The sequence below is a fragment of the Berghia stephanieae genome, chromosome 11 (genome assembly GCF_034508935.2).
Source record: "Berghia stephanieae isolate SIO BIC M18660-M18661 chromosome 11, UCSD_Bste_1.3, whole genome shotgun sequence".
Classification (NCBI taxonomy): Eukaryota; Metazoa; Mollusca; class Gastropoda; order Nudibranchia; family Aeolidiidae; genus Berghia; species Berghia stephanieae.
Genome location: NC_088370.1, coordinates 38,449,673 through 38,476,052, shown reverse-complemented (window position 1 = coordinate 38,476,052; position 26,380 = coordinate 38,449,673). Strand labels below are relative to the sequence as shown.

Below are 26,380 nucleotides of genomic sequence, written 5' to 3'. Positions count from 1 at the left end.
GTAGTAGTAGTAGTAGTAGTAGTAGTAGTAGTAGTAGTAGTAGTAGTAGTAGTAGTAGTAGTAGTAGTAGTAGTAGTATAGTATAGTAGTAGTAGTAGTAGTAGTAGTAGTAGTAGTAGTAGTAGTAGTAGTATTAGTAGTAGTATTAGTAGTAGTAGTAGTAGTATATTATTATTATATATTATTATTATATAGTAGTAGTAGTAGTAGTAGTAGTAGTAGTAGTATATTAGTAGTAGTAGTAGTAGTAGTAGTAGTAGTAGTATATTATATATTATTATTATATAATAATAATAATAATAATAATAATAATAATAATAATAATAATAATAATAATAATAATAATAATAATAATAATAATCATTATTATTGCGAGTTGGTGTAATAAAGAATATGTTTATCGTTGCAAAAATAAGAAATCACAAGTTCTGAACATATTATTGGTAAAAGCCCGATTTATTACAGTTTTTGTGAGACATGGGATAGGAGTATATTATACGTATCTTGCACATCGCCAGATAAGTTTCACTTAACAATTGTATATTATTATTATTTATCATTATCCATAACGTTATCGTTTTAGTAGTTAAGTCACATATTGGTAGATTCCATCAAATCATAAATATCTCCATCCTCCTCTCGTGGGTCAAAGGTCTCTTTACCACCCCACCCCTCCTCATACACTTTATCTTTAGCGAGTGACTTTCTATAATTATTGTCTTTGAGAGAAAGGTCCTCGATAGAGGGTGTGGGAGGCAACGGGCGGTTTTTGTTGTTACCTGACAATTTGCGTGGGGATGTTGTTGATGATGCGGATGAGGTTGATGAAGGTGATGGCGGGGATAAAGATGTTGAGGATAAGGATGACGCCGAAATAGACGGAGGAGGTGGAGGAGGTGGTAGATCTGTTAATGAAGAAGCGGTCATATGTGTTGGTTTTGGTGTCGGTGACGGCGGTGCTGGCGGTAAAGGATATGCTGAGAAAGTTGCCTGAGAGAATGCTACAGACGCTGGTCTTGTTGAAGGTGAGAGATGATTACTATTATTCGCCAGGCTGTCTTTTTTCGGTGGAAGCAAAGGTTTGGCATTGCTTGGCATTGCAAGCTTCCCGGACAACTCTGAGGGTGAGGAGTTGTTTGGTAATTGCCTGCCATCCAATTCTTTGCTTGTGTTATTCATTTTTGAAGGAGCTCCTTTTCTGGTCCCAGATATACGTTCAGATCCAGATCCGTTTTCTTCTACTAACGTTGGTTTGGGCTTGATCGAAGGCGACATTGAAATCAATGAGTTTCTTGATGGAAGAGGCGGTGGGGGAGATGGAGTAGATACAGATCGCTGAGTCTTCTTGGAGGAACTTGTCACACTCAGTCCATTTGATAATTCGTTGATAGAGCCCATTTGATAATTCGTTGATAAAGCTCTTTCTGTCATCTGATTCAACAGTAGAAAACATTGGAGTTGAGATTGAGTTCCTCATTCCTTTTGGAGAACTGTTTGTCGATGCTGGAGTAATGATCTGCTGGTTAGAGTTTGTTCTTAAAAGCAAATTTGTTGGCTTTGCTGATAGAGGTGGCGGCGGTGGTAGAGCTTTTGACGGGGGTGGGGGTATCAGGGATGGGGGTAAATGAGGTATTTCTGAGCCGTTTACACCATTGCCAGATCCGCTAAGTCTGCTAAACACACCGGATGACCTGTTGAAATTGTTTTTGATTTCACTGTCATGATTTTGATTATTCTGAACGAGTGCGTCTTGTTTCAGTTTTGGTTTTTGTGCTTTTGAGTACAATGCCGAGATGATCATGTCGTTTTCGGGCGTTTTTGCTGTACCAGATTTGTTTCCGTTTTTCATCCCGTTGAGGGGTTTCAGGAAAGGATCTGGGGGCGGTGGTGGAAGCGGCAGATCGTTATGCTCGAGTCCATTCCTGATGTTGATATTTTGGGATGTTCTTGCTCCATTCGGGTTTTGATGAGGAAATTGATTTGACGTTTTCCGAGGTCCTCCTACTCCTCCTCTGAAGGGAGGAGAAGACAATGAAAACACAGCGCTAGGAGAATCAGGAGAAGGTGTATCTTGGGGAGGTGGCGGTGGTGGTGGTTCTACAACAGGGCGCTGTAAAGCTGAGGGGAGAAAACGAGTCAAGTTGATATTAATCTAAATATTGTGAAGAGATTTTATTTCATGTGTACTGAATTCTAGAGATATGTTTATGGATTGGTTGATACACTTACGTTTTTATTGATAGAATGATATTGACGTCACTCGGGTCTCTTGTTATTGCTTTTTGACATCCGCGTTTATGAGTAATTCTCACTAAACTGTCTTAACCAGATTATAAACAGTCATGGTTACACATAGTTCTGTGTGTTGGTCCATTATATTTCCGGATGGCAATGTTGTGAGCTTCTTAGCCAAGCGCTTACTATCTATAAGAACACGTAACCACTGATTGGTGTCCTGATATAAAAGTTGAGAGAGCACTGACGTCACAAACAAAGATACGCAAGGTGCAATCAAGTTTTGCTGTTTTGTTGGGGTTTTTTATGACCCCATGTCTGTATACCCGAAATGTTAAATAGCTAGGTCGGTTAGCACTGGCATAAAGTACTTTTCGATAGAGGAGCAACCAATCCAAATGGGATAGAGAGGTAGGGACCAGTAAGTCCTATTGATCATTTTACGTTAAAGAAAGTGGGATGAAAACCAGCATCATGGACACTGTGAGTATAAAGCACTACTTGTTTTCTACTTTACCTAAACACTTTAAATATGAATTGTCATTCATAGAATACTACACAGCTTTCTTCTTTCTATTGACTTTTAAAATCATGTCCTGTGAACTTTTTTATATTTTGTTCAGCTCTTTACTCCATGATTTAAAATACAGAGGTTATGAATAAATTATCGCTTTCAATATTATTTTTTAAAATAAAGATGAGAAGGCGGGTGGGGGTGGAAGAGTAAGAAACAATATCGACTGCACCCAGAATCAATAGCATTCCCTTGGGTGTGAAGCCAGTGCGCTACCAACTTAGCTTTCGGGACCAAAAACAGAGCTAACCAGTTAATTGCCTTACTGTTGAAAAACTCGTATTTAAAAATTTGGCCAGAAAACTTTTCCTTCAAATATCGATCGATTTTTAATAATGATCCTCCTCTTGGCATAAGCTCTCAAACCTGGGACTTTGCGAAAACAAATACCTTAATCTTCCCTAAACAGGTTCGAGTCCCTCTGGCTCTGAGCGGCCCATAGTTGAGACCTTGGAAAAGGCTCTTTACTCACTCTCACTGGTGTAAAATGAGAACATGGCCTTTAACAGCGTTGTATCTATCGAGGAAACGTAAAATATATTGCCTATTGTCGGGTCTGACATGTTAAGTGTTGCTGTTGGCAAGGGACCGCTTTTAAAGTGCTTTGAGCACGTTTAGTGGATATTGCGCTATGCAAAAGCTCAAGTTAATGTAATCAAAAGCTTTAAATATAATTTAAATTTAAGTGACATGACTAGTCCTCCATTCTTAAGATATGAAAGGTCCAGACAAAGTAAGAAAGAAAAATAGAATTGAAAAAATCATCCCAAAAACCAGCTTTATTTTATTTTTTTGGGAAGGTTTTCTTTTCTTCTATTATTCTTTCTTGATTTGTCTGACATCTTTCATACACACTTGTTCAGATCTTTATCCTATATTGGTGCCTGCTCCTTAAATGCTTTAATTTGATATCCTCTATTCTCACCTTTCCTTCTGGGTTGTTTACTAGGATACGTCTTCTTACAGTCCATGAAAGGCTCAGGCAGACGACAAGTGGACATGGGACGAAATGTGAATCGACGCTCGAATTCTGTAACAAACAAAGGTAACCTAATTAATTTGTATAGCATGTGCATGATCCTCAAATTCTGTAAGAAAATAATTAATTCATTGTCACATGTGAATCGAGGCTCGAATTATGTAACAAACAAAGGTAACCTAATTAATTTGTATAGCATGTGCATGATCCTCAAATTCTGTAAGAAAATAATTAATCTATTGTCACATGTGAATCGAGGCTCGAATTATGTAACAAACAAAGGTAACCTTATTAATTTGTATAGCATGTGCATGATCCTCAAATTCTGTAAGAAAATAATTAATCCATTGTCACATGTGAATCGAGGCTCGAATTATGTAACAAACAAAGGTAACCTAATTAATTTGTATAACATGTGCATGATCCTCAAATTCTGTAAGAAAATAATTAATCCATTGTCACATGTGAATCGAGGCTCGAATTATGTCACAAACAAAGGTAAACCAATTATTTTTTGTAGCGTGGCTCAATGCTCAAATAGGATTCTATAGTCTGATGTCACGTCTGCGAAGCAACGAGCAGCTGGGTTCCAACAAAGAAAATCGGTACTTTATATTTTTCATGCTGGCTAAAACATTTTCACATGTCGTGTGATCAGAATATATAAAAGTCAAAACATGATCAGATTAATAATGTTTTTCTCCTCTTGATACACTTTTATGCTCGTCGGAGAAGTATTTCATAAAGGCGCCCGCCATTGTTCCGATAGTTTAGAACCAGTTGCTAGGTTACTACGCGACATTACGAGGGAAGTGACGTCACGACTGTTGAATCCTATTCTGAAACAATATATTTAATCTTTTGTGACATGTAAACCGAAGCTCGAATACCGTAGCAAGGTTAAACGAATCCATCTTTTGTAAGAAATCAATCGAAGCTCGAAATTAGTAACAATTGCAATAATGATAATGTGTTTTATGATATTTATATAGGGCATAACCATGACTTGGTCATGTTCTATGCGCTTAAACTAATGTAAACAAAGCGTGTTTGAACCATATGAATCGATGCTCAAATTCCATAACAAAGGTTCAACAAATACGTAAGTGCATCCCATCTCATCGCGATATTATTTCGGGTTGAAGCTTAAAAAGTAATCCCCCAGAACCATGAGACCCTAGGAGACGGAGTTTATCCCGGTTTCTATAGCGTGAAACGGACAATAACAATTACTTGCTACCTGTTGGATAGGACGTTAGTCTTTCGCGTCGCAAAGTACTCTCCGAAAGAATTAAATATACCTAGCTACCTAATCACAACTGGGTGGACAGAGGAGTCAGAAAACAAATCTCGACTTCACCCGAGTTCGATCTCGGTCCCTTTGAGTGTTAAGAGAGTGTTCTATCATCTGAGCTTTCGGGACCCCCTTAAAGTTAAAGAAAACATAAATTTTACTTTCGTTTATCGAATCAAATTTGAAACTATACTCAAACTCATTCATTTTGTTCATTCATAGATAATACCATATTGACGCAGCGGATTATAAATGTTATCTGGTTAAAATATATAAATGTATTCTCTCATTGCATGGAGTGGGGGGGGGGGAGGGGGGAGGGTCCTAATAGCTCAGTTGGTAGAGCACTCATTTCACATGCAAAGTAAACGGGATTGACCCCAGATGAAGTCAAGTTTGTTTACTGATTCTCCACACCTTCCTCTGTCCACCCAACAGTGATTAGATAGCTGGGTATGTTAGATCTGGTGGAAAGTAATTTGCAATAGACAGGCGTCCTATCTAAAGGGTATCAATCAATTCTTATTGTCCAGGCTAAACGTCGCCTCCCTGAGACATGTGGCTCAGAACACAGCGTCTCTGGTTGCATAAAAAATGAAATGGCGGCGCTCAACCTCTCACTAGCCACTTTTGATGACGTTTTCCCCCCTGGTGTCCAATCCAGTCCTGTGTTATCTGTGGCTCAGAAAGACTACAACTGTCATTACGCGGCCAAAGACCTAAACATCCTCGACAAGGAACTTACCGACATCGATAAAGCATTCCAATGAACACTTTCTCTCCGGGATAGGGGGAGGTAAATCGTCATTGCCTTCAATACTAAAGTGACGTGCTGGTAGGGCTGGTGGGGTGTTGTCTCCAAAACTGAGGCGCTTTAGGTTCAACTCTAAAAAAGATTTGAGAAAAAAAAAAGATTATTAAGTGAATAAATTTACACGTTCATATTGTGTCAGGCAACAGGAACATAGTTTAAGTCATTATAAAACAAAAACAAAAACAGAAACAACCCTTGAGCATTTCAATTGGGCAATATTCAATAAACTTGCCCAAAGAGCTTTATAAAGGGTCCCTGACTAACAGCAACACATAACACGTAGAACGAGGCGTGAGGCCTGTTAGGCGATATGACAATCTTTTCCCCAACAGAGATAACACTGTTAACGGTCAGGTAATCATTTCACTCTGAGTATGGTGAGAAAATGTTTCCAAGCTAACCCAAATGTCATACTGACGGAACAAAAGAATAGAATTTTAAACTCAGTTTATTCAAAAGCAATAAGTACACAATGGAACGAAGTTGACGTCACTCAGCTCTTCGTTTTTTATTTTTAGATAGCCTGTTAGTAATTAGTTATCACAAAATAATATCAATCAGACAATAAACGTTAAAAGTTACACATAGTTTTGTGTGTTGAAATATTAATTTGGCTGGCGGATGTTGTGTTTGACCTTAACGCATAGCATCAATATAAAAAAAATTGTTTAGAAAACGAGTTTTAGAAAACAGCAGAAAGGGAGTTCTTTGAAAATATAACAAATTTTTCTTCGACTTTTGTGGTATACAAAAGAACTGAATAAGAAACACATATTATCGTAAAGAAGTTGACGATTTTTCTACAGTTGGTAAAAAGAGGGTTAAAATTAATGGGCACAGAAATTAATAACATGAACTTTTATATAATAGGTCACCTCAAATCCGTACGGTTTTTCTGTGTGTGTACATCACATTTTAACAGCTTTAACTGCGTATGGTTCAAGTGAACTCACTACTGTTTGAGCAACTCAATTATTTAACGTCACTACTGTTTGAGCAACTCAATTATTTAACGTCACTACTGTTTGAGCAACTCAATTATTTAACGTCACTACTGTTTGAGCAACTCAATTATTTAACGTCACTACTGTTTGAGCAACTCAATTATTTGACGTCTCTACTGTTTGAGCAACTCAATTATTTAACTTCACTACTGTTTAAGCAACTCAATTATTTAACGTCACTACTGTTTGAGCAACTCAATTATTTAACGTCACTACTGTTTGAGCAACTCAATTATTTAACGTCACTACTGTTTGAGCAACTCAATTATTTAACGTCACTACTGTTTGAGCAACTCAATTATTTAACGTCACTACTGTTTGAGCAACTCAATTATTTAACGTCACTACTGTTTGAGCAACGCAATTATTTAACGTCACTACTGTTTGAGCAACTCAATTATTTAACGTCACTACTGTTTGAGCAACTCAATTATTTAACGTCACTACTGTTTGAGCAACTCAATTATTTAACGTCACTACTGTTTGAGCAACTCAATTATTTAACGTCACTACTGTTTGTGCAACTCAATTATTTGACGTCTTCTGATTGGTTTGATGTAAATATATGTCAGGTATGATGTCATGTTTACCAATCTAAAAAGCCGAAAATAAATGACCATACCCCTCCCCCCAAATTTGTAGGCTCATGCCCCAAACCCGTAAACTTCTTGCCCCAAACCCGTAAACTTCTTGCCCCAAAACCCGTAAACTTCTTGCCCCAAACCCGTAAACTTCTTGCCCCAAACCCGTAAACTTCTTGCCCCAAACCCGTAAACTTCTTGACCCAAACCCGTTAACTTCTTGCCCCAAACCCTTAAACTTCTTGCCCCAAACCCGTAAACATCTTGACCCAAACCCGTAAACTTCTTGCCCCAAACCGGTACAGCATTAAATTAATTATACAGTCTAATAATTTTTTTTTTCAAAACAAATATATGACTATGATGTGGCAGCTCTTGTTTAAATTAAAAGACGTTAAAATTGTGTGGATGTTTCGGGTTTTCACTTTAACAAATGAAAGACAATAGCAATAATTATTTAAAACATATTGAAACATGGAGCTTAATCGTATTTTTGAACTCGTCAATATCCGAAACATATAGGTCGAAGTTGCAAGTCCCGCTGTGGACGTCTGAATAATATTTGAGTCACTGGAACAAGTTCTGCACTCATAACCTCTTTCAATGGAAAGAACGAAGTTGACGTCACTCGGGTTTTTGTTATTGTTTTTTGCCATCTGTGTTTATGAGTCATTCTCACTAAACTGTATTAACCAGACTATAGATAGGAAACGCTTGGCTTATAAGCTCACAACGTTGCCATCTGGAAGTAAAATGGAGCAACACACAAAACTATGTGTAACCATGAACATCTATAATAGTCTGGATAGTACCGTTAAGTGAGAATTACTCATAAACGTGGATGGCAAAAAACCAAAACAAAGACCTGATTGACGTCAACTTCATTCTATCTATAAACGTTGTAGGTTACACATAGTTTTGTGTGTCGTTCCGTTGTACTTCCGGATGGCAAAGTTGTGAGCTTCTCAGTCAAGCGCACACTATCTCTACTCAGGTTTAAAATTAGAACTTGTTGTCTATTGAAATAAGCTGCATTTTTCATCCTGTATGTCCAGTGTGACTTAAGTTTTTGAACTCCTTGTTGATTTATCAAAATACCATTTAGTGGATAAAACGCTGTATACATGCCCACATTTTGAAATTAATGTGTAATTAATTCCTATGTGTACTTGGATTAAACTGTTCGGATTTGGGGCGAGGCATGTACGGTTTTTTGGATCCTGCGGTAAAATGGCATGGCCCAAATGCGTACAAGGGATAACATATCTGCTTAGAATGCTTATTATGTTTATTTTGACAAAGCACGTAGAACTGACAAATTAATATCTCTGTTTATCATTAAAATCATAATTCTACATGAGTGATAGATGAAATAGTCGTACCGAGTCGATTTATCATTGTAGTGGAAATTGAATACAGTGTGAAAAAAAGATGATTGACTACTTGGTTTCAACTAGAAAAAAGTAAGAAATTCCTACTCAATCTAATCAATCAAATTAATTTCTAACGATATTTCAAAATATTATTATTATTATTATTATTATTATTATTATTATTATTATTATTATTATTATTATTATTATTATTATTATTATTATTATTATCATTATCAAAATCATGTTATCATTATGAACAATACGTTTTCAGAGATAATATATTTCATGAATTCATTTTGTTAGAACATTGATTCATAACTTCTACCAAAAGCAGTCCCTAGCTTATGGAAGGGACGAAATTGACGTCGCTCAGCTGTTTGTTATTGTTTTCAGCCAGTCATTGATATGATTAGTTCTCACTAAATCATATCAATCAGACTATAAACGTCTAAGGTTAAACAATGTTTTGTATGTTGGTAGGTTAAATCCGGCTGATGGATGTTGTGTGTATTTTACCTTAGCGCATATCATCAATATTCCCTTTTCCCGAGGTACCCTATGTCCCGCATGAGCCAACCTTCCAATCTAACCCCCCCCTCTCTCTCTCTCTCTCTCTCTCTCTCTCTCTCTCTCTCTCTCTCTCTCTATCTATCTATCTATCTATCTATCTATCTATTATCTATCTATCTATCTATCTATCTATCTATCTATCTATCTATCTATCTATCTATCTATCCTATCTATCTATCTATCTATCTATCTATCTATCTATCTATCTATCTATCTATCTATCTATCTATCTATCTATCTATCTATCTCTCTCTCTCTCTCTCTCTCTCTCTCTCTCTCTCTCTCTCCCTCCTCTATGCATGCCACATATTATGTGTCCTTTTAAAAATTGGATTTCGACTGATGAAATCCACCTTATCTACTTGACTATTTACTCGTATACCATTGACCTTGTGCAAACAGTCAATGTTGCTTGATGATAATGCAGGGTGACCACCAAGTCTTTCTCTGATTTCAAAGATTTATTATTATTCTTATACAGGTACAATTTTTACATCTGGTTTTTATCATCTTCTAAGGAAAAGTAATACATTTATTCTCATTGTACATCAACCCACATTGCATCACCAAATTCATTTACCAAAATCAACATGATAATAATAACAATAATAATAATAATAATATAATAATAATAATAATAATAATAATATAATAATGATAATGATATAAATAATAATAATAATAATAATAATAATAAATAATAATAATAATAATAATAATAATAATAATAATAATAATAATAATAATAATAATAATAATAATAATAATAATAATAATAATAATAATAATAATAATAATAATAATAATAATAATAATAATAATAATAATAATAATAATAATAATAATAATAATAATAATAATAATAATAATAATAATAATAATAATAATAATATAATAATAATAATAATAATAATAATAATAAAATAATAATAATAATAATAATAATAATAATAATAATAATAATAATAATAATAATAATAATAATAATAATAATAATAATAATAATAATAATAATAATAATAATAATAATAATAATAATAATAATAATGTACTTTATTCATCCAAAAAGGAATTTTATGTACAGACGTACTCGTATAAAATGCCGACAATGATACATACATAAATTTAAAATACGTAAATAAATGTGGTAAAGTAAATGTTGTTGAAACTTGAAAGACCTCATTTTTCTCTTCTTTTGAAGAGGAAGTAACAGTTAGTACGACAAAAATTGCTTTGTCGACGGGAGTGTAATTAATCTCTCACTATGTTTCTCAACAAGTTTAGATTATCCTGTTTTCTGTTTTTAATCAGGCGTTCTCCTTTAACCCTCTCCTTACCAACTACTGGAATATCGTCACATTCGTTACGATTCAATCAACATTTTTCTTTTTCAGATTTATTTTATAAATCATAAGATTTGAAGAAAAATATTTGTTATTGTTATAGTCATAATAACTCGATGCTGTTTTGTAAAGCTTGTTTTTGTTTTGTTTTTTTGTTTTTTTTGTGTGCATAAAATGATATATTGGGTATGAGCCAAAAACCGTAGCGCTGAGCCACGCTGCTCCCCCCCCCCCCCTCCTACACACCTTTTCATCCTATGTTCTATTTGCTTCTGAGTTACAGTGTAAAGAAATCTCTTTTTTGTGTTGAATATCTATGACAGTTTGGAAAAATCCTGAAAATGTTTTGGTAAGGAGAGAGTTAATAGGATTCAATAGTCTGATGTCACGTCAGCCAAGCAACCAGCAGCTTGGTTCTAAACAAAGAAAATCATTACTAGTTATTCTTCATGCTGGTTACAACTTTTTCACATGCCATGTGATCAGATTGTGTAAAAGTCAAAACATGATCAGATTTATAATGTTTTTCTCCTTTGGATACACTTGTATGCTCGTTGGAGAAATATTTCATAAGGCCGTCCGCCATTGTTCCGATAGATTAGAACCAGTTACTAAGTTACTATGCGTCATTAATAGGGAAGTGACGTCACAACTAATGAACGCTGTTGTCTGAAAACTGGGATAGGAAAGCTTGTTGACGATTTGGTTTCGTGCAATCCCTTTACACAAAAGACATTTGTATCGCACTTATTTTTGCCAATCCAAAAATGAAGGAGAGAAAAAAATGATGTCTTTTAAGTTCAGGTTGATTTTGGTAAATTTGGTGATGTGATGCTGGTTTGATGACTAATGGGGATAAATGTATGACTTTTTACTTAGGAGATGACAAAAACCAGATGTAAATATCTGTAACGGTTTTAGATTAATGGGGATGATCTATATCAATTTTCCATGTGCTCGATCGAGGTCATTGCTCATATTGCAAATGAGCTCAAAGTGACTCTCATAGTGAGAAGTGTTTTAAAAATATCTAACATCAGGATTTGTCATTTTATCCAGCTTGAAAAATATGGGTATGTTTATAAATAGTATAAACAAAGCAGCGTGTTTACATTTGTTAAGAAATATCCAATTGTTGGACAGCAACAAATCATGCGATTGATTACCTGTACGAAAACATACGTCTTTGTAATCAGGTTAAGGCGTTATGGACAACTGTACCATTGGTGCTATGAGTTCATTACATAAACTCATAATATCCGCCAACCGGATAAAAATTACCAACACGAAACACTATGTGTAACTTTAACCCTCTCCTTACCAACTATAGAAAAATCGTCACATTCGTTACCGGTATGATTCAACCAACAATTTTCTCATTCTAATTTCTTTTGCACATCACAAAATGTAAAGAAATGCTTTGATTACAGTTATAAATTACTAAACACTGTGTTGTAGGATCATTTTGCTGAACAACATTCTGTATAGAATTCACTTGTTCCTTTTTTTGTTTGATTAGGAAAAGTCTATGTTTTTGTCGGGTGGGTTTGAATTTTCGGGGGAAATTCTAAAAATGGCTGGTAAGGTTGTCTGAATAATAGACTTCAGTGAGAACTACTCATAAAAATGTCTGGCTAAAATCAATAAAAAAAAATAGCGAAGTGACGATTTCGTTCCTTCTATATTGATGCAATACGCTTAGCTAAAATACCCACAACATCCATTTGTATTAGTAGTTCTCACTAAATTGTGTCAATCAGACTATAATGAAGGTAACTTTTATTTTATTTTGTACAACTTGTATCTAGTTTAGTTAGTGTGTGCGATTATTGTAAGGGTCTTTTTGTGTTTATAGAGGCTTAGGCCGTAGCGCTATAGAAGAGTACATTCTATTTATTGAAGGATTTTTAAAAGATCGAGCTTTTATATAGAGCAACATCCACTAAACGTGCTCAAGGCGCTTTACAAGGGTTCCCTAGCCAACAGCAACAGGACGGGACATGACGCCCCCAAACTCACACACAGACTGTCATTTAACTTACCTTGTAGTTTATAGAACTGCTGTCGTACTATTCCAAACATGATCACATAATTAAACACTGGAATTTGATTTTCATTTCAAAAGAAAGCATGCACTCCACAAAATTCCTTCTATCTTTGTATTATGCTTAATAAATTGTCAAAGTATAAAACAGAGAAATAGCTACACAATATCAAATTGTCATCTCCAACATAAACTGTCTTTATGAAGTAGTACACCGCCGTGAATTTCATCTCTAACAGCAATAAAAAATATTTTTAATAGTATTTTTACAGCCCTTGTTGTCAAAGTTTCATCTTCTTTCAATACAAATAAATGTAAACAGATCAAATTAGACATAAAATATGACAACGATCTTAAGAAACTGGGGGAAAATCCGACAACAACAAAAAAAAGAAAGAAAGAAAGAAGAAACAACAACACAAAAAAACAAAAACAAAACAAAAACAAACACAAATGTAATCCTGTCACTCAAGAGTTGTCAGCATTATAGATCAATACACATTACACAATTTGTTTTGTAGGCGTCACCTATTCATCTATTTACCGGTGTTTGTCTTACTACATAGAGCCCCCCCCCCCCCACCCCGTCTTTGTTGAAACCCCCATCTCTTTTCGTTTCTTTTTATTTCATCGAACACAAGATCCACCCCCCCCTTCCCCACCTCTTTGTCAAAACCCCCAACTCTTTTCGTTTCTTTTATTTAATCGAACTCAAGATGCCCCCCCCCCCCCGCCTCTTTGTCTAAACCCACATCTGTTTTCGTTTCTTTTTATTTAAACAAACACAAGATGAGAGCCAATCGATCTTTGAAAGACAAGTTCTCCCCTATCAAATTGTTCAATATGCGTCTTTCTGGAGCACAGTAGGTAACTGGTTAACAGTTGGAAATTAGAGTCGGCCGTGAAAAAGATTTTGTACATGTGCCATTGTGCTATTCATTGCCTTCATATTTATTTATTTATTTATTTACATTTATTTATTTATTTATTTACATTTATTTATTTATTTATTTACATTTATATTATTTATTTATTTATTTACATTTATTTATTTACATTTATTTATTTATTTATTTATTTATTTACATTTATTTATTTATTTATTTATTTACATTTATTTATTTATTTATTTATTTATTTACATTTATTTATTTATTTATTTATTTACATTATTTATTTATTTATTTATATTGTCTATTTATTTATTGACTTATTTCTTTATTTGCTGATTTATTTTCTTTTTAATTATATATTTATTTATTTATTTTATATGTTTTGTGAAAACTGTAGATATTATTTTCAGAATAGGTGCGGTATCTCGTCTTCTAACAATATCGAACTTTTGATCAGTGTGTTCAGTGACGCATTGGGTGAATTTGATTACGAAAGTCTAGCCAATGGCTAAAGCACTCGACTATAAAAATGATCCCATTCGACGCAGGTATGAACCAGTACCTGGCAAAAAGCTTTGAGTGCTAGTACAATCAACTTCTTGGATATAATTAACAATAAGAGTTTTCTTGTTAATATGCAAATAATGCGTTTTGGTCAACGTGTAATCATTCACAGTTCTGATGGCCTATTTTATTGACTTCTCTCATTGTTGTAATGGAAATACTCCCAAACCAAAGAAAAATATTAAAAAATAAAATAAATGAAACTCCCTTTATTCATCTCCAAGGGGAAATTTGTCTTTAGGGTCTATTGCAAGGGAAGACTGGAATAACCCAGGCGTCAGCCGCAGAGCAGCGCCGCAAAGTGAGCCAGGGCGAGGTGACTTGCTCAAGGCCACACAACGCAGCGGCGGGTGATTGTACTCGGTACCTTTCGGGTAGGAAGCAAAGACCGTATTACTGAGCCACACTGCCCTCTTTTTTTTTTTAATTGTCCATTGAAACAACGTTAAAACGAGCCCATAATTGCGTTCGGTTGTCAGACCTGCAAATTTACGCACCTTGGAGATTAAAGAGGAATGGTTTTTCAGTCCATGACTTTTGACTGGATAATAAATATTTACTCAGTTTTAGCAAAGGGAGAAAATCAATCAATCAATCAATCAATCAATTGTAAAGTTAGAAACACGCATGACTTTACAATGTAAAGCAACATTAAGTCAACGATTAGTATCGCGGTATGGGGTTGCATATTTTTGACAATCGTGACAGTGTCAGCATTTGCTGGGTTAGTTCGGAACAAAAAGCAATGTTTTTTTAAAGATGTGTGTGTGTGTGTGTGTGTGTGGGTGTGTGTGTGTGGGTGTGTGTGTGTGAATATGTGTGTGTATGCGTGTGTATGTATGTGTATGTGTTTATGTGTGCGTCTGTGCATGTGTATATGTGTGCGTGTGTGTATATGTGCGTGTGTGTATATGTGTGCGTGTGTGTATGTGTGTCTGTGCGCGTGTGTATGTGTGTGTGTGTGAGCGTTAGTGTGTAGGGGGGAGTGCATCACAATTAAAGAATATGGTTCTTTATAAAGTTTCTGTTGAAATGAATTGAATAGATTGAGATTTGTATATAGCGCAATATCCACTAAATGTGCTCAAAGCGCTTTACAAGGGGTCCCTGGCCAACAGCAACATTTAACATTTAGGACGGGACATGACGTCTATTAGGCGATGTTATAATTTTTTCGGACAGAGATAAAGCTGCTAACGGCCAGGTACTCATCTTGCATCTGAGTACGGTGAGACAATGTGAGTAAAGAGCCTTCTCCAAGGCTCGAACCCAGGACCTTCCTATCCGAAAGCGAGTGTCATACCACAAGATCACATAGCCGCACATCATAAAAGAAACATATTAATTAATCAATTAATACAACACTTCAACAGTCGTAACGTCACTTCCTTCGTAATGACGCATGGTAACTTAGTAACTGGCTCTAAACTATCGGAACAATGGCGGACGCCTTATGAAATAATATTATTTCTCCGACGAGCATAAAAGCGTATCCAGGGGGGGAAAAACCCATTATAAATCTGATCATGTTTTGACCTTTACTTATTCTGATCACAAGACATTTGAACAGCTCTAGCCAGCATGAAGAATAAAAAGTACCGATTTTCTTTGTTTAGAACCACGATGGTCGCCGTTATTGGGCGATGTGACATCAAACTATTGAATCCAATTCTGAGGACAATGTCTTATTTGCAAATTGAGAGCCATTTAAAGCTATCGATAAACGATGTAAAAAAAAAAAAGAAAACAATTTACATTTTAAAAAGGTGTTTTGTCCTTGTACAACAATGGATCAAACCTGGATTTTAATTAACCTTTTAAACATTTCACGTTGTGTAATTTCTTAGACTCAATCACAAAAGCGGAGGTCACGTTTAAACGGAAAGGTTAAAATACACGTATCCCTCTCGTTTCTAAGATTCAGAAGGAGGGGAGACAAAATATTTAGGATTTATTAGTTTTCAAAATTATCTCTACCATCTGGATAGCTATCAAATTTTACGGTTTAATTTAGGGAGAAAGACAAACATTAAAGCTGTTAAACTAAAGGAAAGGCTCTCGATATCTCAATGGGAAGACCACTCGTTTCCACTCTGGCAAGAGATCAGTAAATAATCTCACGTCTGCAATAGATGCTTTTCCAACCCATTGTGACTCCGGTGTGACTGGCTAGCTGGTCAGTTAGATCTGGTGGAAGGTACTCTTATTCTGCGATTAACTCTATATATAGAGATCGAGATGAATTGCAATTTCACAAGCCTCATGGCCTTGTGTCCAATCTACACCCCCGCTGATCGTGTAAAAAAGACTTCTTTGATGGTTTACTGGTAGGATGACAAGCACGAATTCTCTCTCATGGATATCTTAAGAATAAGGCGAAACAAATCACAACAGACGAAAGATTGGTTCTTCTTCTTCTTCTTCTTCTTCTTCTTCTTCTTCTTCTTCTTCTTCTTCTTCTTCTTCTTCTTCTTCTTCTTCTTCTTCTTCTTCTTCTTCTTCTTCTTCTTCTTCTCCTCCTCCTCCTCCTCCTCCTCCTCCTCCTCCTCCTCCTCCTCCTTCTTCTTCTTCTTCTTCTTCTTCTTCTTCTTCTTCTTCTTCTTCTTCTTCTTCTTCTTCTCTTCTTCCCCCTCCTCCTCCTCCTCCTCCTCCTCCTCCTCCTCTTCTTCTTCTTCTTCTTCTTCTTCTTCTTCTTCTTCTTCTTCTTCTTCTTCTTCTTCTTCTTCTTCTTCTTCTTCTTCCCCCAACTCCTATCACTCGACTCAATATTCTCCGCTCCCTCCTCATCATTTTCGTCATCTTCCTTCTTCCTCTAAATAAACCACTCATACCATAACACACAAAATACGTTTTAGTTTCAAAATAGTCACACACCTAAATCGATAGAAACCCTATCCTTTTTCTAAAAATAAATCCAGACCATAAATAATAAATTGAACACAACAAATTAAAATAACACAGTGTGTAAGATTCTACATCAAAACGGTAATATTATCCTCAGGAATAGTAAAATTAAATGTGTTACAGATGTAATTTGAATAATACCCTTTGGCACTTTTATAACGCGACAGGTAGTTTTACAACCATCCAAACATTAGGGGATGAAATTCGACTGGCCCCTCGGGGGTCCAAATCTAGTCACGTGATTTAATCTTGACAATATGATCGAGTACATGGATGTGGAAATAGCTAGTTAATGTTTTGTAGGTGACAGAGGGAGGAGGGGGGGGGGGGAGGGGAAAGGGTATAGAAGAAATACTTGTTATTTGTTGAGTGGGCGTTTTTTTAAATAAAATGTATAGAAGGAACGAAGTTGACGTCACTGAGCTCTTTATCATTATTTTTAGACAGCCTATTAATGATTAGTTCTCACTGAATTATATGAATCAGACCATGAACGTTAAAGGTTATGCAAGTTTTGTTTGTTGGTTTGTTAAATTTTGCTGGCTAATGTTGTGAGCATTTTACCTAAACGGAGAGCATAAATTTTAAAAAAATGTCTAGGTTAGTTTCTAACTATAGGCTGGTAAAAGTAAAAGTAATAATCTGTATTATCTATATTATTATTTATAAGGTGAATACCAAATGACTGCATCTTGAGAAGAGGGAACAACGTGAAGTAGTGCGCCTTTGTGGGGTTTGTGACGCGTGGCGCTTAAACATGGTCCCTGGTTCGGGTCCGGCTTGAGCGATGCAAAGTATTCTTTAGCAAGTCAGTCGGGTTCTGATCTTTACGTCATTGGCTCAAATCTCGTTTTTATTAGTAAAGAGCCTTTTCAAAGAGCAATATCCACTAAAGGTGCTCAAAGCGCTTTACTAGGGGTCCCTGGCAAACAACAACATTTAACATGTAGGACGGTACATGAGGCCTGTTAGGCGATATTATACTTTTTTCGGACAGACAACGCTGTTAACTGCCAGGTACTCATTTTACACCTAGAATGTGAGTAAAGAGCCTCCTCCACAGATTCAACTATGCGAACCCAGGACCTTCCGATCCGAAAGCGAGTGTCATACCACTAGACCACATAGCCGCATCTAGTCTGTGACAGCGTTGTCATTGTCGGAAAAAAAAGAAATAAATAAAAGCGCCTTATGGACGTGATGTTTAATACTATTGATGTAATGAGGTCCGTCAAAAAACCCCCCAAAAAACTACAGCATCCGCCAGCCAGATAAAACTTACCAACACACAAAGGTATATGTCACCTTTAACGTTTATAGTCTGATTAATACAATTTAGTGATAACTGATTATAAAAATGGCTGACTAGCAGCAATAACAAAGAGCTGAGTGACGTCAATTTTGTTCCTTTTATATGTATTGTGGTGTTATTGACTTGGAACCCCTCGTGAAGCGATTAAAGCACATTTAGTGGATATTGATATCTATTTACTTCATTTAAAAGCTCAATTGAAACCCAAAAATGAACCCAAATGAAAGGGTACTATCAAAATAATAATAATAATAATGATAATGATAATAATAATAATAATAATAATAATAATAATAATAATAATAATAATAATAATAATAATAATAATAATAATAACAGTGCACATTTATTCAGCGCTGCGTTTCCCACTCTAATATAATGTAGGCTCGGGGCGCGTAGATAGAGATATTGTTGTTTAGATCAGATTGTTTACTAATGAGGTCGTTGATTTTTACTGATTATCAAGGACTCTTCATTAATCATAGGCGTGTGGTGTGGAGTGGAAAGCGGGGCGGGGCCCGTTGTGAGAGTGTGGGAGTGACATTGACAAATTTTATGAGTTTGGATGGTGAACGTGATTTCCAACAGGTGACAGGAGGATGAGATAGAGATATTGTTATTTGTGAATTGCTTTGTTTGGTATAGATACACCTGTAACGAGGTGGAATAGGAAAGCAAGAGGGATAAAAGCTAAAACCAGAATGGGCGAGGGTTGGGGGGGGGGGGGGGGGGTAAATTGGATCGACTGAAAAATTAAAGAGGGGTAGAGGTGAGCGTGAAATATGTGTGTGTGTGTGTGTGTGTGTGTGTGTAAGTGAGAAAGAGGGAGAGAGAGAGAAAGAGAGAGAGAGAGAGAAGAGAGAGAGAGAGAGAGAGAGAGAGAGAGGAGAGAGGGATAAGAGGACAGAGAGAGGAGAGAGACGTAGAGAGAGAGAGAGAGAATAAGAGGGACAAGAAGAGAGAGAGAGAGAGAGAGAGAGAGAGAGAGAGAGAAAGAGGAGAAGAGAGAGAGAGAAAAGATGATGATGAATGATATAAGAGAAAAGATATAGATGATTTATGATAAATAAATAGATCGATTACTTAGATGATAGTAAAGTTATAGAGTTTATTTAACCAATACCAGGGTTTTAAGTTTTTTAAACATCGAGGGTTTACTTATTTTTGAAGGACGAGTTTTCTGGCCAAATTTTGAAATATGGGTTTTTTCCACAGTACGGCAGAATAGTTACAACAATAAGACATGACCCCATGTTGGCCAACAGTTAAAATCCTGCTCTTGAAACAAGACAACAATGAGCAAAATAACGACGCACGACGGGAATGGAAATGTGTTACCTCGACCACAATCAAAGAAAGCACCCCTGCGGAAAAGTCATATAGCATATGTTATAATTCGGCTTTTCGTCATTTGGTCCATCCTGACTTAATGCCGATGTGAGGCGATTGGTTGTGGTAAATGTGGTGGTGGTTTTGATGTTATATCTAGACCGAAGGGCTAGAGCTCAGGTGGTCGCTGGTTCGGATAAGTAAGATGTTATATCTACTTCTTCTTCTTCTTTAAGTACCAAGTATGTGCCAGACATCTGTGATCATGGTACGCTATTCATATCTCTGATCAGATAACCTCAAAAAAACTAACATTACTCTTCTCTGTCTTTGTCACCCAGCTGTTCAAACCATTCAAATATATTTTTCTTGGTCTACCTTTTCTCTTTTTACCTTTTATCTTTCCTGTGAGAACAAGATGTTCAATACATTTATGCCGATTTAGGTGACCTAAAATTGCATTTGTCTTTTTCTTATTGGTGTTATATAGTACTGATAATAATGATGATACTGATGATGATGATGATGATGATGATGATGATGATGATGAAGATGATGATGATGAAGATGATGATGATGATGATGATGATGATGATGATGATGATGATGTTGAAGACTTTGGTGAAAAAAAAAAACTCACTAATATCCTGTTTGGCCATCCTCATAAAGTTGACAGCGTTTTGGCTATGTCTGGACACAGTAGCCTTGTACCCTCTGTCCTTCCTGAAACCGTTTGTGATTTCCGAGTGTCTTCGGACTTTTCCAGATGAACTCTTCTTGGGTCTCGGCGTCACCTCGAAGTCGCTGTCCTCCTCGTCCTCGTCTTCCGGTGATGGTGACGTCAGAGAGTCGGAGGATTTCCTTCGGATTTTCCCGACGAAGAAGCTGTTGATCTGCGAGAAAATCTCGCTTGGACTTTGCATGTTGAGTTGTCAGATTTAGGTGTAAAAATCTGGAGGGTTTTATCAGAGAGGAGAAGAAAAATAAACAGGAAGCATAAATTATTAACTCGTACATATGGTCATTGTAATATACGAGGTATGTTTCAGAATTAAGTTTCCCTGTCGCGCTGTTCTCGCATAATATTATGAATAACTTTTTATTTTGTATCATATTTTTAAAAAAATTGATTATCCTTTCAAAATAAGAACCGTTAAGTTCAAAACACTTCTGTATTCGGTTTATCTAACGGCCAAAGATGGTGACTATTGGTTATTTTCTAAGACCACTCCTCATCGCTTCTTGAATCTGTTCCTTCTCTTCAAATTTTCATTGACCTCGCAGCATTTAGTGTACCTTAGGGAAGAGATGGAAGTCGCAAGGGGCAAGATCAAATGTAAATGTTGCTGCTCGAAGCTCGAAGATATTAAATAACAATGTGAAATTGAATGTAAGTTTCAATTTAATATACGAAAACAGATAAAATGGACGTTTCGGATTTCCCCTTTATCAAACAAAACAGGATGAATTAAAAACTTCGGTTGAATGAGACAGTGTGGTAGTGGCGTTATTAAGATGAATGAACAAAATCCATTTTATCTGTTTTCGTATATTGAATTGAAGCTTACATTCAATTTCACAATGCTATTTATTGGGACAAGATCAGGCAATTGGGGCTGGCGTTCCAGCGAGAAGTTCGTTCACAACTCTTGACTTGTGAGCAGGTTCATTGTCGTGATGTAGAATGACGCCTCGTTCATACAAGTTCGTTGGTCAATATTCAGTAAACAACTTTAATGGATACACCAACAAGTTTACTTATCTACCTACATGTTGTTTCTTGAAACTTCTTCCACAATAGCTCTCGTTCTCACAACAGTATCGCCACAAGTCACAACAAGATGTCTCCCAGTGTGTTCCTCAACCAACATTTCAGGTCTCCCATCTTCAACTTCCCTGACCCACCTTCTAACAGTTTGAATTGAAAGAGCATTGTGCTATCCGTGTATCTCGACAGAAAACTTTCTGAGAAGAGTTGAAAATTTGATGACAACCCGAACATCGTAGCGTGAGAACGTTGCACCAATGTTTTGCTCCGCCATTTTCCTTTGATTAGTCTAGGGCAAGGATCAAAACTACAACAAACTTGCCACGTCACAGCTCCATGACAAGACAACCAATATAATTGAAATTTGGCATTGATATTTCTTAGATATGACCTAATTCTATGTTGCTTTTTAGCAAAATTATAGAAGAGGGAATATTAATTCTGAAACACACGTTGTAGCTTAAATATGTAAAGTCGTGAATAAAGAGTGCATCCTTCTCTTGATAAAGGAATTTTGATATATTATATGCATGGATAATATTATTATAAGTGGACTTAACCAACGATAACCAATTAATCCTTTAACTAAAGTCTAATAGCTAAAAAACAAAAGGTATCAACTCTTTCCTTAGAGTAGCTCATAATAGTAAAATATAGATTTGGTGTAACGATAGCGATACACTATCTGACTGGAATCAGGTCTGATGTTCGATCAAAAACAATAACAAAGACATGAGTGACGTCAACTTCATTCTATCTATATGTATATCAATGTGAGCAGCACGTTATAGTTACACATGAATGAAAGTAGCACGTGATAACTACACACCACTGTCAGTAGCACGTTATGATAACAACTCATTAATGTGAGCAACACCTGACAACAAATAATACATTGTAATGTAAAACATGTTCAAATGCTAAATGGTACGTGGGGAAAAAGCGGTGTTCTCTAATTTGGATTCAATAGTCTGATGTCATGTCGCCCAGCAACGGCGGCCATCGTGGTTCTAAACAAAGAAAATCGATACTTTTTATTCTTCATGCTGGCTAGAACTTTTCATATGTCTTATGATCAGAATGTGTAAAAGTCAAAACATGATCAGATTTATAATGTTTTTTTTTCCCTCTGGATACGCTTTTATGTTTGTCGGAGAAATATTTCATAAGGGCGTCCACCATTGGTCCGATAGTTTAGAGCCAGTTACGAAGTTACCATGCGTCATTACGAGGGAAGTGACGTTACGACTGTTGAGGCGTATTATGAGTACCAACGAGGTTCGATTATAAAGATGTACGTACACGTATCTGGCGCTTTTCCACCGACTCTCCGCGCACACTGCTCCTTACAATGGACAACGCATTAGCAAGCACGTCATGGGAAATACATTTTCATTGAAAACATTACAAATCCTTTGTTATGTGTCTCTTTTACACACACACACACACACACACACACACACACATATATATATATATATATAATATATATATATATATATATATATACTATATACTACTAAATATATACTACTACTACTACTACTACTGCTACTACTACTACTACTATTATTATTACTACTACTACTGTACTACTACCATCACCATCTTAAACAGCCATGTACTCATTTACATCTGAATGGGAGCGATCTACAGATAGAATGAAGATGACGTCACTCGGGTCTTTGTTTTTGTTTTTTTTCCATCCGCGTTTATGAGTAATTTTGTCACTAAACTGTACTGTATTAACCTGACTATAAACGTTCAAAGTTACACATAGTTTTGTGTGTTGGTCCGTTATACTTCCGGATGGCAATGTTGTGATCTTCTTGGCCAAGCGCATACTATCTATATTCAGGTTTTTCATCCAACCAAGTCATTGATCGCATGATGTGTTGCTGTCCAAGGATTGGATATTTCATAGTTGATATAAACACGCGCTTTGTTTATGAAAGCTGTCAACATAACTATGTGTCAAGCTGAACAAAATGACCAATCGTGATGATAGATAAAAACTGTGAACACTTTTCACAATGTCGGCCACTTTGAACCCAATGTGCAAAATGACCAATGACCTCCAGCACATGGAAAGTTAATATAGATCAACCCCATTGAGTTGGTAACATGTGTAAAGTAGATTCAATACCATATCGCCAGAGAGAGCGTTTTGCAATCACTGTCACCCAACCTGTCACTGTGCAATCACATATTGCTTGAATATGTAACAAAACGATTTACTTTGCCCCTGAGATACCGACACCTGCAATAGAACCCTCAAATGCCATACAAACGTATGTTTTTGTTGAGGGGAGAGAGTTTATTGCTTCTGTGCACCCAATCGTAGCCATCAATAACATCGTAGCCATTGCAAACTTATAGCCTGACACTAAACAAAACATGACGTCAAAAGACAAGTCTTTGGTCACGAAAAAACAAAAACAAATGGTGAGTTGTATCGTAGCCATCGTTATGTTATAGCCTGATACTGAAATCCAAAAGGACTGGCACTTTGAGGTCATTATTTGGTTTCTGCACCGCTTAGTGAGTTGTCCTTAGTAGAGCTCATGGAAACAAGTTATTTCATTGGTTGAACTATTGAATACAACTCACGATTTGTTTTCTTTTGTGGCAAAAGACTTGGCATTTTGACGTCAATTTTTGGTCAGTGTCAGGCCATAACTTTACGAAGGCCACGGTTGTAATCAATTGTTCAACCAATGGGATCATTTGTTTCCTTGAGCACTACTAACAACAGCTCACTTGATGCTGCACAAACATTAAAATGACGTCAAACTGTAAGTCCTTGAGGGTCGGTCTCGTGCCAGGCTATAATATGTTAACGATGGCTACGACCTGACATTAGAACCCTTTAGGACTTATACTTTGACGTCATTTTTTAAAGTTTTGTGCAGCGTCTCGTGAGTTGTCGTTAGTAGAGCTCAAGAAAACAAATGTTTCCATTGGTTGAACTATTGAATACAACACACAAGTTGTTTTTTTTTCGGCCAAAGACTTGTTATGTCTTGGTCAGTGTCATGCAATAAGTTAACGATGGCTACGACCCAATAGTCATTGAACAAGTTTCGTTGAGCATGGTGGCAAGTCATTTCCCACAGACCAACATCCTTCCATCCAAAGATTATCATGTGATTTCGTCTGGGGTTTTTTTTCCACATTAGTTACAAAGCCAGATTAAACTCCAGTGCATGGGTTAGGACGCTTACGAGGACGACTGTAGTATCATTTTTAATGTTTGTCTTACGTGAGATTTGAATAGCTCCCTCTGTCAACATTCTCTTCTTGTCCTCATTGTCAAAAATTTCCAAAGGGAAGTGAATAACATTGTTTTCTTGTTTCCTCTTATTATTCCCTTCTAAATTCAACAATAACAATCGCCCTGGATGAAAGTAACAATGAAAGTATAATCCTTCCAAAAATGTATAACTGAAAAAGACAACAATTGACTTGTATCACGAGATGGGATTATTATTATTAACTTTTATTCTTCGAGTTTTAACTCCAATAGTTTGAATCAGACAAAATAATGGTTCTGTTGATATAATATAGAAACCGCTTTCCCATTGATTTTGTGAAATAGTTGCTCTAATTTTTGTGCACATCCAACATCTAAGGAAAGTTTGAAAGTCACACACTGGGTCTAAAGATACTTAAAAATCAGGTCACACATTTGTTGACAAAATTCGGATAGGAAAAAAATATTCACGGAACTTTTTTGTTCTTCAATGTTTCCATTTTGTTTTTACTGGATGGCAGAGTTTTCTGATGACCCCCTACAGGGTTTTGAGTGTACTGAAGGCAGGGATCGTGCCCGTGTGTCCATATTGATTAGATAAATGTGTGTCCTTCACCATCGACATGATGGCAGTGCATCTCTCAATTGAAAAATCGGTTAAAAGAGAGAGAGAAAAAAAATAACATGAAAATGTAATCATTGAAATCGTTTTCGGTATTCATCTAGCTATAATTCCCGTCACGATATTATGTATGTATTATGTATGAATGGGTTGTTGCAAGATCTTCTATGCTTGTTGCATTTATATATTCCTTGTTCTTGTTGTTGTTGTTGTTGTTGTTGTTGTTATTTCTGCTGCTCCTGTTGCTACTGTTGATTTTTTGCGATTGCAATTGTCGATATTGCTGCGGCTGTTGTTGCTGTTCTTCTAACCCACAGCATAGCAATTTTCCGTATTTCAGCGTAGGAAGGTTTTGTAGAAGAGAACATCTTCACTTACAGATGCAGTAAGGAGAGAAATGTATTAGAAGTCCCAGGTTTGGGAGATTTTGCAAAACATAAGATCGATATTTAAAGGACGAGTTTTCTGGCCAAAATTAAAAAATGAGTTGTTTTTTTTCCAGAGCACGGCAATAACTAATTACTGTGATTTTGGTTATTATGGACATCCGTAGATAGATAGTCAAGGAAGGCTAGTTGTATCCCATTTACAAAGTTCGTTGAGTCATCAAAGTAAATGCTAAACGTTAAAATGCTAAGAGTTGACATACAGTTACGGGTTGCTGTTTGTGATGAAGGGGGTAAATGGGAAAGGTGACGTAGGGAGAAGATGAGAGGGCATAAGAGAGGAAGATAGGAGTATAGATTCATCCACTTTCTCGTAAATTCAAGACAGATACCATGTTACAATAACCACGACTACTATTACTACAACTACAAAAATAACAACAACTACTACTACTACTACTGCTGCTGCTACTACTACTACTACTACTACTACTACTACTACTACTACTACTACTACTACTACTATTACTACTAC

At 36.1% G+C, this 26,380-nt stretch overlaps 1 protein-coding gene across 2 annotated transcripts; it reads right to left on the bottom strand.

Annotated features, from left to right (window-relative positions):
• Positions 1-434: 434 nt before the first annotated feature.
• LOC144956583 (uncharacterized) lies at positions 435-25,985 on the bottom strand. 2 transcript variants are annotated; one of them, XM_078887175.1, is made up of 5 exons: positions 24,847-25,985; positions 20,457-20,768; positions 5,828-5,968; positions 3,735-3,839; positions 435-2,118 (listed from the first exon to the last, which is right to left on the bottom strand). In XM_078887175.1, exons 2-5 carry the CDS (start codon positions 20,737-20,739, stop codon positions 1,217-1,219), a joined length of 1,431 nt encoding a protein of 476 aa, XP_078743301.1. In that variant the 5' UTR covers positions 20,740-20,768; positions 24,847-25,985; the 3' UTR covers positions 435-1,216. The 2 variants fall into 2 exon arrangements, with proteins under 2 accessions (XP_078743301.1, XP_078743302.1); XM_078887176.1 differs by lacking the exons at positions 20,457-20,768; positions 24,847-25,985 and adding an exon at positions 12,813-13,046.
• Positions 25,986-26,380: the final 395 nt, after the last annotated feature.

Coding starts and splice junctions, on each gene's coding strand:
- LOC144956583 (XM_078887175.1), bottom strand. CDS start 20,739: ATGCAAAGTCCAAGCGAGATTTTCTCGCAGATCAACAGCTTCTTCGTC. Junction 5,969..20,456: donor GATGGCCAAACAGGATATTA/GTGAGTTTTTTT, acceptor AATCTTTTTTAG/AGTTGAACCTAAAGCGCCTC. Junction 3,840..5,827: donor GGAATGCTTTATCGATGTCG/GTAAGTTCCTTG, acceptor TGTTTGTTACAG/AATTCGAGCGTCGATTCACA.